We start from the raw sequence: 12158 nt of genomic DNA, 5'->3' as shown, positions 1-12158 counted from the left end.
CCAGAACACAGCCCCATTCCAGCGTGTGCGCCCCTTGGTGGGAACCTTCACCCAGCCAGGGTCTCCCCCCAGCTCCCCAATCAGGCCTGATCGCAGCCAGTGTTAAGCATGCCAGTGGTTGCTCTGGCTCAGCTCAGCACAGCCGTTGCCTGTCGCAATCCCTGCCCTAAACACTGTGGCTAAGCTCCTTGGTCTCACCCAGCTTACAGTGTCACCATTCCCACTCCTAAGTCACCCAGTGGGGTTAGAGTTTCCACAACTTGTGGCCCACACCCCCCATACAATCCACTACCGGATATGGTTCTCGAGTGCTAGTTATTGTCATGGCGCTGCCCCGTGTGACTCCTCTGCTGATCCATCATCATGGCAGGTAATGGGGACATCCTGCTGGGCATGCCCGGAATCTGAGCTTTTGAATGAACTGGTATTCAGTGCTCAGCATTATTAAGTAATTACAGGTTCTTCAGAGGCAGATTTACTGTCATTGGGAACAAATCCAGAGACCTACCTCCGAGAGGTCAGCTCCTGGGGCTCCGTCAGGAAGACTACATGAAAATGTAAGCCAGGGTTCGGGCCTTGGGATTCGGGGGCAAGTGCCGCTCCTCACAGTGTGGCGGCTGTGGGGGGTGCCCCTGCCGGGTCGGACCCAATGCTGCGGGCTCACGCCAAAGACACTGCCGCAAGGCAGTGAATGAGTCCTCGGCCTTCCCCAGGGTGGCCAGTGTACAATGTGGTGCCAGGCTTTGCCTGCTGGCCCCCCGGCCAGGGAGCTCTGGGATATTGGTTGTCTGAATCGCTGCTTAGGTAGCTAGTTGAGTCAAGGACGCTAAGTCACACTATCTAAGGCAGAGGCCAGGACAAGTGAGGGACTGAGATAAGCTGAGTCAGAGCAACCACTGGCAGGCACATGATCTACGGCTAGGAACAGCCCAGTTGGGGAGGCATGGGGATACCTTAACTGGGTTGAGATTCCCACCAAGGGGTCGTGTGCTGGAATGGGGGCTGCATTCTATCTAGAAAACAGTTGTAGTCACCCGAGGCACTAGTGTGGGCTGGGATTGGACGCACCAGGCCAGTTCGGATCCTAACACCATCTGGTGTCATGGAGCACCAGAGGGTAGATGTGGGACTGACTAGGCTGGGTCTCAATCCCCTCTTGAGCCATGCGTGAGCTGTATGTGGGTATGGACGAGCCATGGCCGGGCTGAAACATCCAACAGCAAGAACCAGAATGGAGTGAAAGCCAGCCAGGAAAAGCCACTGTTCCTGCTAGGACAGGAGGTGAACTGGGTAGGGTTGGCTCAAGGACCCCCTGGCATGCGCAAATTCTGCCATTGGGAGGGATTCTGATGGAGGAGCCTGGGCAACTCCTCTGGCAGGACACAGTCCCTGCAGGTTAGCGCAAGAAGCATGATAGGAAACAGCCCAGAATAGGCCATGGAAAGTTTCCCACTGGCACACATTCAGCATGGGTCAGGAGCAGACCAGGCTGAATCAGTTCATGTCACCCACTGGCAAATCCGATCACCAGAACAGAGTGTGGGTCGAGCCGGGTTTGGTCGCGACAAAACAAGTAATGCCAGGGCGTGGTTGCCTGTACAGCACCCAACCAGCACAAGTGAGATCCAGGAAGGGAGGGGCAGAACTGGCCAGGGGATTAGCGGCCCCCAGCGCGCCGGGCCTGGGTGTTCCCAGAGTCGGGTTGCTTGGGGGGAGGGCATGGGTTCCCCCTTCTTGGGTCACTATTCCCGTAAGCTGGGATGGCTAGATAGAGAGGCACTCAGCAACACCCGTGAGGGCTGGATGGTTGAGTTGGTTAGATAGAACTAAGCTTTAATACCCATTGACAAGTACAAGAGCCAAATGGGATAGGGGACAGACTGATCTTCTGCTACACATACTGGCAAACCAGGGTAGGGGGCGGGCCTGGTGGGACCGAAAACAGAACCAACCCAGCAATTGAAACCACCAGCTGATCGGGTGATGGACTGTGCCGGGCCCTGTGCTTGCTAGAACATACAAGAAACTAGTCTGGGAATACCTCAAAGTTTCTTTGAAGATCTCCCCAATCGAACTGCTGGACTCAGAACTCTAATCAAGAAAAGACAGAAGACAGAGCAGATCAATCATTCATCTCAGCTATATGTTGGCAGCGAAATATGGGGCAAACAGAGACTTTATAATGGACAATATCAATCAGTGGACGACCTCATCGAGCGAAACTGGCAGCGATTCATAACCGGAGAACTATTAAAACCACTTGAGCACATATCTCAGAGCATGCCCCACATCTGGGACTCGGAGTGGGCGGGAAACCTTGTGGGGCTTCTCCCTCAATATCCCCCTTTACCTCAGACACATGATGGAAACAATATGGACATAATAGTATTGCCCTCTTCCCTATCCCCCTGAACCTTTTTTTTTCTTTTTCTTTCTTTAACTGTAATTAACTATGTAAAGATTGTCAACAACAATACAATAAAATAGATTTAAAAAAAAATGTAAGCCAGACTGTGTTCCCAAGCACCGAGATGACCCGAGTTGCCCTGGGGGCACAGCTTATTCTTTATTTAGCAGTATATTTTTCAGTTTTTTCAGTTTTCAAGTATTTGTATATTTTGTGGAGTCTTTTGACTTTTTGGTTGCCAGTTTACTCCATGATGGTCTGAGAAGATGCCTGGTATTCTTTTGATTTTTAAAATTTTTGAGGTTATTTTTGGTGTATAACATGGTCATTCCTGAAGAAAGTTCCATGTACTGAAGAAAAAAATGTATTCTGTTTATAGATTGAAAAGTTCTGCAGATAGTAATTACGTCCATTTGTTCTATTGTCTGAGTGAGCTGTCTTCTTTGCTGAGTTTTTGTCTCATCGGTCTGTCCATTGAGGTTAGTGGGGTTTTAAAGTCCCCTCTGTTATCTTACTTCAGTCTGTTTCTTCCTTTAGATCCATTAATATTTGTTTCACATAGCTAGATACCCTGGCATTTGATGCATATACATTTATAATGGTAATTTCTTCTTGTTGAGTGAATTCTTTCATCATTATCACACATAATGATCAAATGTTTTTCACATAGATGTTTTTATTATCTGATATAAGAATGGCTACATCAGATTGTTTTTCCTTTCAATTAGCCTAGAATATTCTTTTCCATCCTTTCACTTTAGGTTTCTACATATCTCTGTTGCTTAGATGTGTCCCCTTAGGCAATAGATAGATTTTGGTTTTTCATCCAGTCCATTAGTCTATCACATTTGCTTGATGAGTTTAAGCCATTTATATTTAGGGTTTATCTGGACAGGTAGTGATTTGGAGGACCATGTTGTGCTGCTTTCCCCAGTCATTAGCTGTCAAATGGAATGGAAGTGAAGCAGCCAGGACACCGGTCTTGTTCATGACAGGCTGGCATTACAGGTTGTGGCTTTGCCTGTTACATGATAGTTACGACCTTTTGTCTGTTCAGATTGTATATTGTGATCAAAGCAGTTTTAAATCAGGGACTTTAAAATAAATGTCTTTTGCAGAGTATGGATTTTCTTTCTTCTATGTCTTATTTCTCTGGCAATACATCTGATCTCTCTAAATGATGGCAGTGACTGACATTTTTTCTTTGGGAGCAGTGGTGTACTCTGTAATTTCACTCATACACGTGAGAGAAAGAGAGAGAGACACAGAGACATTTGTTGATTGGTTGGCTGATTGGTTGATTATATGGTCAGTTTGAGGGTTTCTAGGCCTCTTTAGGGAATTGACCTCCAAGTCTCCTGAACTGGAATGTATCACTCATTGAGCAGGGCAAATGATGTAACTATTATTAAGTGCTGCTTTAAAGCCAGTGTCTTTCATCACTGTGACTTATCCTCTGAAGCTCACAATGCTTCAACAGCATTGCATAGACTGAGTTTAAAATCAATTTTAAATCTCAATTTAACAACACCTGTTTCTTTTTTCCCAGGCACTTGTGACTTATGATGCTCTGTCGCAAATGGAGTATCTGGACATGGTGGTGAATGAAACTCTCAGATTATACCCAATTGCAGGAAGAATTGAGAGAGTCTGTAAGAAAGATGTTGAAATCAATGGGGTATTCATTCCCAAAGGTACAGTTGTGATGATGCCGAGTTATGCCCTTCACCGAGATCCAAAGTACTGGACAGAACCTGATGATTTCTGCCCTGAAAGGTACAGGATTTCTGGGAAGGGGAGGCCACCTTGACCCAGGCTGGTTCAAAATATTCTGGTATCTGTTAGTACATCCAACAAACTTGTGATGGTGAAATCTTTTTCATGTATTTGCTTTTGTTTTTAGTAGTTTTTCTTATGACAAAAGTGGTATTTATTACCAAAACTGTAGAAACAAGTAACTGTCATCACCCACAGTTCCAAACTTATTTATGTAGCATCTATTTTACATTGCTTAGACAGTGTTTAAGTTATACAGGAGACTGTGAAAATGCTGTTGCATTTTATGTAAGAGATTTGACCTTCTGGATATTTGTGTGTTGGGGATCCTGCATGTTGTCCTCCACTGATACACATACAATTCTATATACATGTGAAAACTCACATAATTGTGGTGATGTTTGCGTTTAATCTATTAACCGATGCCTTATTTTAGGTGTATAGTTTTGTTTGTTTTCAGGTTTTCACTTTGGCTGATTTACAGTCATTGCACCTATAGGAAACATTTCCAACTTGTATCTGATGGCCTCTTCCTCTAAAGCAATTATAAAACCTCAGGCTATGCTGAGAAGTCCTCATTGCTGATGGACAGAGGAGTTAGTGAGGACAAAAGAGAGGCCAGACACCCTGGTGTTGGTGCTGGGTGCCATTCTCTGGCAGCTCACACACCTCTTGGTAGTGAGACTCCTTTCAGTGTGAAGTAACTGGCTGTTGAAGCTGTTTGCTCATCGCTTCTCGGCCTTTTGGCTAAGATCAAGTGAAGCTGTTTGCTCTTCTGGGAACTAGCAGTGTATGACAGGTTTTGGGCACATTGTACATTCTGGAAATGGTTGACTTGCTGCCATTATTGCATGGGCAAATAAAAGTGACCAAGGTTTTGTAGGGCACTGGCTGGTAAGTCAGGAATGTTAAAATCCAGATGTTTTTGTCAAATGGACTTTCTGATGATAGAAACGTCTGTGGTCTATGTCACTTCTAGTGCTAGCACAGAGTCTCCATGTGATATTTATGGAAAAGCAAATCAGTGTTGACCTAACCTTTATGGTATGGGCCAGCAATTCTGTGTGTCCTGCAGGTTCAGGACTGGTACCTTTTATAGCTTCATTCATGTTCAATGGCAAATGTATGTCATTATTTTGATTAACTGCTATTTAGCTTTAAGTATCATGGAATGGTCTAGCACAGTCCATTACCTCAATCAGTTTATGCATATGCTGGTGGTTGCAATTGCTGGGTCAGTTCTGTTTCCAGCCCTGTCTTCTACATGAATAAATGGGTGTTGCAGTCCAGCCTGATTCTGCCCACCACACTCTTGGCCCTCACACAAACCAGTGAGAGCTGCAGCTTAGTTGGGATGACTACCAATAACCCCCACCAGGCCCGCCCCCTGACCTGATTCCTGTGCTTATAAATAGGTATGGCAGACTGGTCCAGTCTATCCCATATCCCATTCAGCTCTCATACATGTCAGTAGTCATTGAAGCCTAGTTCAACCCAAGCAGCCCCACTATGCAGTCCACACACATGTCGATGGGTGCCGTTCTGTCCAGCCAGGTCTGCCCCAGTCTTGGTTTTCATTTTATCCAGTGGAGTGGTAACCCAAGCAGGAGGTGCCTACTATTTCCCTACTGGGCCCATTCCCATTCCCAGATCATGCACTTTGCAGATGGTTCTGTAGGTTCACTTGACAGAATTAGCCCCCAGTGCCAGCATGTGCCAAATGATGCTGCAGCAAAGCCCAACCAACCCTCAATCACTCTGATTTATGGTTGTACCAGTAGGAACAGTTAGCCCAGCCTGGCTTTTTCCTGATCTAGCTCATATGAGGCCCATAGTTGTTGTTGCCCTGCCTGGTCTGGTCAGCCCCATTCCAACTCAGGCTCTCCAGTGAGAGTGGCTGTTCAATAGGGGAGCCCTCCACATTTCCTCTACCAGATTTTCCCCCTTTGTCCCTGGTTCTCACGTGTGCTGGTCGGGTGCTATGGCCCAACCTGGCATCAGCCACCTCAGCTCGGCATTTGCCAGTGGGTGCTGTGACTTGGCCTGGCTCACACCAATTCCAGCTGATGCTGGTGTGGGTTACAGATTAGCCCAGCCCAGCAGGCACCCAGTCTCAGTCATAACATGTACTGGTATGTGTTGTGTTCAAGCCTGGCCATACCCACACTCTATTCTGGTGATTGGATTTGCCAGTGAGTGATGTGAACTGGTTCAGTATGATCTGCCCAGACCCATGCCAAATGAATGCTGCTGGTTATTTTTCCCTGGCTTGTCTGGGCTGCTCCCTATCGTGGTTCTTATGCTCACCTGCATGGACTGTGTCCTGGCAGAGGAGATTCCAAAGCGTCTCCATCCGAACCTCTCACAGTGCCAGATCTCATGCATACTGGTGGGTCCATGGGCCAGTCCTACTCAGTTTACCAATCCTGTCCTAACAGCAACAGTGGCCTTTCCTGACTGGCCCTCAACCCATTCCGGTTGTTACTTTTGGATGTTTCAGACCAGCCAAGGCTTGTCCACACCCAGACACAGCTCATGCATGGCAAAATAGGGGTGAAGACCTAACCTAGCCTGTCCTACACCTACCCGGGTCTTCCAGAGCACCAGATGGTGCTGGAGTCTAGTCCAGTTTTGTGCACCCAGCCCCAGTCCACACTTGTTCCAAGGGGCACTGCAGCCATATCCAGACCAGAATGTGGCTCTGACTCCGGCCCCTGCACTCACCAGTGGGAACCCCAACCCAGCCAGGGTGTCTCCTTTGTTCCCCCCCAGGCCTGTTTGCAACCACAGATCATGTGCATGCCAGTGGTTGCTTTGACCCAGGTTGGCACAGCCCCTCACCTCTCTTGGCCTTTGCCTTAGATGCTGTAATCTGACATGACCTTCCCTGTCCTCCATTCTGATAATCACAGGCGGGTGATGGAACCTGCCCCTGCTCAGTCTACTCCCATCCCTGGCCCATGCAAACCAGTATGTGTAAAAGCCTAGCTTGGCATGACCTGTATTCCAGCCTGATTTCTGTTCTTGCTGGTGAGCTAAGGTTTTCAGCGTTGTGTCAAAAGGAAATGATTATATCCCATGACCATTTCCTCAATGTAAACAGTTTCTTTAAAATCATCAACCATCCAGGAATTAATATGACTAGAATTTTGACTTAACCTTCAAGATAATTATAGCTTAGTCTAAAAAATAGCCAAGGAAGTCACTGATGTTACTGAAGTAGAGTAGCATCAGATGCCATGTCAATTATCTGACAAACTATTACAGGCAAGAGAGACGGGAGTGGTTGTATGGGGGACCGCAAAGAGTATTTGAGGGATCGTTTGGAGAGGAAGGAGAAAGAAAGGGCGGTAGAGGAGAAAGTGAAGGAAAGGTGAGAGAAGGAGGAAAACAGGTACTAGGGAGACACCTTTCCTTCCTCAGTGACTGTATGATCGAAATAGTTGTCAGGTGAAGTGTTGACTCACTTTCCCTTCCGTCATTCCTATTTCCCATATACCTTCCAGAATGTGAGCTTTTTACCACCCTAAATGAACTTAATGTGCAATAATAAATGTCTTTTAAAAAGCATTTCTCTAGTGTGAGGGGAATCAGAAAGGCTGTGTAACTTACAACTCCAAAAGCTCAATAGAAGCAAAATTTGAATGGCCAACCCACAAGTGTATTCCATATATAATTGATTGAACAGTGTAAGTGACAACTCCAAATAGGTGGTTCTTGCGTTTTTATGCATCACTAATTTGTTTTCATTTTCTGTTGTGGAACCAGGTTCAGTAAGAAAAACAAGGACAACATTAATCCTTATGTATACCTTCCCTTTGGAGCTGGTCCCCGAAATTGCATTGGTATGAGGTTTGCTCTCATGAACATAAAACTTGCTCTGGTCAGATTAATGCAGAACTTCTCCTTCAAGCCTTGTATGGAAACCCAGGTTAGTGTGCTTAATGGCTCCTTATGCCTTATTGGGAGTATTATTATTACTATTTTCTAGTGAGTGTGTTTTATATAACTAAAGAGTGTACCCATTTCTCTTTTGAGTTCATTCTAGCAGCCAAGGAATGTATATGGATCTGTGAGCATTAAGTGTCTTGCAGTTCTGGAGTTCTAAATGGGTAATTTTCTAAAGACCCAAGTATAAGGATCACCTAGAGTCAGTGCATTCTAACGTGATGTGATTATGTGATGAGGAAAGTTTTAATTGTAATTTCAAGCTGAAAGGTGATAGAGAAGAACTGTATTCACACACGAGGTTAAGTGATTACTTTGTCATGATTTTTGAGTGTTATTCTCTTCCATAGTTTAAGGGGCATCTTAAAAAGTTCATGGAAAATGCATATTATTAGAAAATGTTTATGGATCTAAAAAATCTTTCTCCACCAAAAGCCCAAGCATACTTTGATTCCCCCTTTCCTTTTACTGTCTGAAATCCACTTGCACAAATAGTGTATCCTGGTAATACTGAACCACTGGATGTACAAAAGACTTAACGGAGGGAGGCTTGACAAACTCATGATGCCTGGATCATCTCCAAATGATGAAATAATTCATAAGCAGTGTGAATTTAGAAGTCCCCCTATTCTTTGCCATGGGCTCAAGGTTAGCAGTTGCTGATTTGTGGAACTCTTAATAATTGAAAACTATACACTGTCCATAGCGATCCTGACTACATTATGCCATCTTCCATGAGCTGTGTCCCAGATAAACTTGACTCCCTTTACATTCCAATATTAGCTCTGCGAGTTCTCTTCCTTCTCTCCTCCTCACACTGTTCTTGTCTTTCAAGTTCTGCTTCGTTCTTGGCTTTTCCACCTTTTTAAATTCACCCTCTGCAGGAATTTTCCTCTTTCTAGTCTGGGGAACATTCACTTCTCTGTTCATGATTTCAGAGCAGACTAATTGTCTCTTAATAGAATACTTTGTTGGTACATCATATATCTTGGTTCTCAGTGTGTTTTTCCTGCATCAATGAATATCTCCCCAAAACGTCACAGTGGAACAGCATTTTAATCCTTGGGTAAACTCCCAGTGAGATCTTTTAGTGGTCTCAGCCCACTAACAATATTCACAAAATATTTAAGCAATGCTTAGACATTGATTTGGAATTACTAAATATGTATTTTAAGTTTCCTAAATTAAAAATTTTATCAAAAGTTATTTGAGTATATTTGTATACTTTTATGTACGTCTTCATGGAAAGTGTATTAATACCATTTCAAATTTGAATATGAGTAAGCGATATGTTTATAAGAAAGTGTTTTCTGCTATTTTTATGTCCATTAAGGTGAGAATCTGTAGAACTGAATCAGTGATAATCAATAGTTAATTATTTTTTATCATTATCATCCCTGGTTGAATGGGGCCCGTTTCAGAAGTCTAATTTGATTATCAAAATTGATAATAAAATATACTATGCCTTTTCCTGCATCTTAGAAAGCAACTTCATTGTTATATTTTGCCTTTCTTGAAGTATGTATTATTGTAACAATCAATTGCAGCACTTATAATTTTATGACTAGTATGTAGTGTTTTTATTTCTTCTCCCAGGATTTTTGTGGAAGGCAAGGAATGTGTTTTATCATACCCCTCTTGATTCCATCTTCAAATCATGTTAATACCATCTTAATACAATGAAAATTGAGAATAAAATGGTTGGTCAGTTGCCAATTTCAGTGGCTGTCAGAACATGTCCAGTGTTCATCCTTTTTCACCCTTTTCTGGAATTTTTCCTGTGAGAAACTTACATTACTATTTTCATTGAATCCTATTAGGGAAGGTCCTATGAAGCTTATGTCTAGGGTTTAATATGCATTTAATGTGCATCTCCTTCACTTCGTTATGGTTTGTGCAGAGGAGCGTAGGAAGGTGGAGCTGGTTACCACTATATTTGTGGAATTCAGGGATCTATGTGGAAGTTTGTAAGTGTGTGAAGAAATGGAGTCTTCCCTGGGAGGAATCAGGTCTCTGCTGCACGTGGTGTGGGACACCTCCTCCTTGGCAGTCAGTCCTCCAGTCATCTTCATGCTGGCTTTTCCTTATGTCTTGAGGAGTAGCTGGAGCTTCTCTATTGAGATGAGAGCCATTGCATGCTTCTCCAACACTGAATGGTTCCCTTAGGTGATGTTGAAATAATTTGTGAAAACTTCAGTATTTCCCTGTTTGCATTACAGCTGGAATGCAGGAAGAGATGTTAGAAGCAAAAACCAGGGCGTTTCCTTTCTCATCACTAAAAGGAATCAACTTTCCAGTGGTTGAGAACTGTCCATAAAGTTCAAATGTGTTCCACCCATTCAAGAGTAATCTCAAGTTTCTACATACAAAAATCAACTTTATGTGACTTTTCTAAAGGCATAAGCTATAAATCTAAAAGTAATGTTTAAATTTTTCATGTTTACCATTTTAGCTTCTAATTTAAATAAAAAAGAATACAAATTAATGTGATCTTCCTGTGGTCCGGCATAGAATATGTTCTCCATAAACATGTTGTTTAGTGAATAGGCAGATGAATGGTTTCACTATTCAGTGTCGAAATAGGTTATACGATAACAATAGAAATTTGTTATATGAAGCTTACATAATATTCTGTGTTGATAATCCATTATTATGCTGAGTGTGATTTTCTGCTGTGCTTTTATTATTGGTGGTATTTCCTGCTTCTCAGCATGCTTACTTAACTGTTGCAGATTCCCATTAAATTAGCCACACAAGGACTCCTTCAACCAGAAAAACCCATTCTCCTGAAGGTTGTGGCAAGAGATGAAACAGTATGTGGAGCATGATTTTTCTATGAACCTCAGCTTTACTCTTCAAGGAAGCTATATCCAAAACACCAAAGATTTCATTTTACTTTCTTAATAAGAGTTGATTTATTGTGAATTATCTCTCTTCACATTCATGTAATTTTATCAGCCATTGCTTAGCTGGGTCACACAACAAACATTCTGACTTATTTTTGAGTAATTTTTACTGAAATTTAAATTAATGAGGTGACTGTACAAGTGACATTTGTATCCTATGTTATATGGATTATTCACTAATAAGTGTCCCATTGAGATGATCAATAAATATTGCTTTACAAAAAATGTTGTCAACATCATTCCTGCCCATTGAGAATTTATGGAACTCAGTGAGAATGATCAAATCACACTTTGGATACTCACAAACACTGTAGAGATAATTGTTCTGAATTCTAGTTTGACATTAAGGTAGACTAGAGCGAATCCACTGTGGATTTTGCCATTTTTTGTCCTTTGTCAAGAAGTCATGCACTATAATCAAGTAGAATTTATTCTAATGATGTAAGGCATCAACATTCAGAAGTCAGTATTTGTAGTAAATCACAACAGAATGATGAATGAAAACTCTCTCAATAGATGCAGAAAGATGCTGGGGTCCATGCAGTAGGTGTGGATGGCACGAAGGTGTGAAGAGAACAGCTCCCCTGCTTGGCAGAGCCCGGCGGAGCTTCCAGCTGTTTGGCAGGGCCCGGTGGATTTCTGTCTGACCACCTTGATGCAGTCTCACCACCTCTTTGCATGGAAACTCAAGCACCCCACTAAGAATTCTATAAACTATTGAGGCATTGTTTGCCCCAGTGAGATGGCTTTTGCCACCAACGTGACCTTGAGAGTTAATGTCACTGATAATGTCTTGGTGAGTGGGCCTTTGACAATTTACACACGGGAGTACAATTAATCCCAAGCCATTTTTGGACACCTTATTGGGTACTTAGCCATTGCCTCAGAATTTGGTCCAGACATGTAACACTCCTTCTGGGAGGGGGCTTGAAAATATCCTAAATATTAATGCAAGTGATGGGAGTGAGAGCTGAAACTGCTATGGCAATAAATATAGTTATTGTTATCTCATACGCTAGCCTGTCTGCAATTTCTTGGAGCATAGAAAATGTAACTGTTTTAGCCGCTTTTATAATTTTTAGCTAGAGGAATTAAGGATGCTTTATTAAAGAAAAATGCTT

The 12158-nt window shown here is 43.1% G+C and overlaps 1 protein-coding gene across 1 annotated transcript in view; it reads left to right on the top strand.

The window, feature by feature from the left end:
* LOC101531236 (cytochrome P450 3A6) overlaps positions 1–11237 on the top strand; it is a 330285-nt gene extending 319048 nt beyond the window's left edge. The window contains exons 12-14 of the mRNA XM_058680736.1: positions 3957–4183; positions 7952–8114; positions 10864–11237. Coding sequence (XP_058536719.1) covers positions 3957–4183; positions 7952–8114; positions 10864–10959 — 486 coding nt within the window. The 3' untranslated portion in view covers positions 10960–11237. The remainder of the gene's footprint in view (positions 1–3956; positions 4184–7951; positions 8115–10863) is intronic.
* The last annotated feature ends 921 nt before the right edge of the window (positions 11238–12158 follow it).

The sequence above is a fragment of the Ochotona princeps genome, chromosome 24, assembly GCF_030435755.1.
Source record: "Ochotona princeps isolate mOchPri1 chromosome 24, mOchPri1.hap1, whole genome shotgun sequence".
Lineage (NCBI taxonomy): Eukaryota > Metazoa > Chordata > Mammalia > Lagomorpha > Ochotonidae > Ochotona > Ochotona princeps.
The sequence above is the reverse complement of the archived record's forward strand: the minus strand, read 5'-3'. Positions and strand labels throughout refer to the sequence as shown.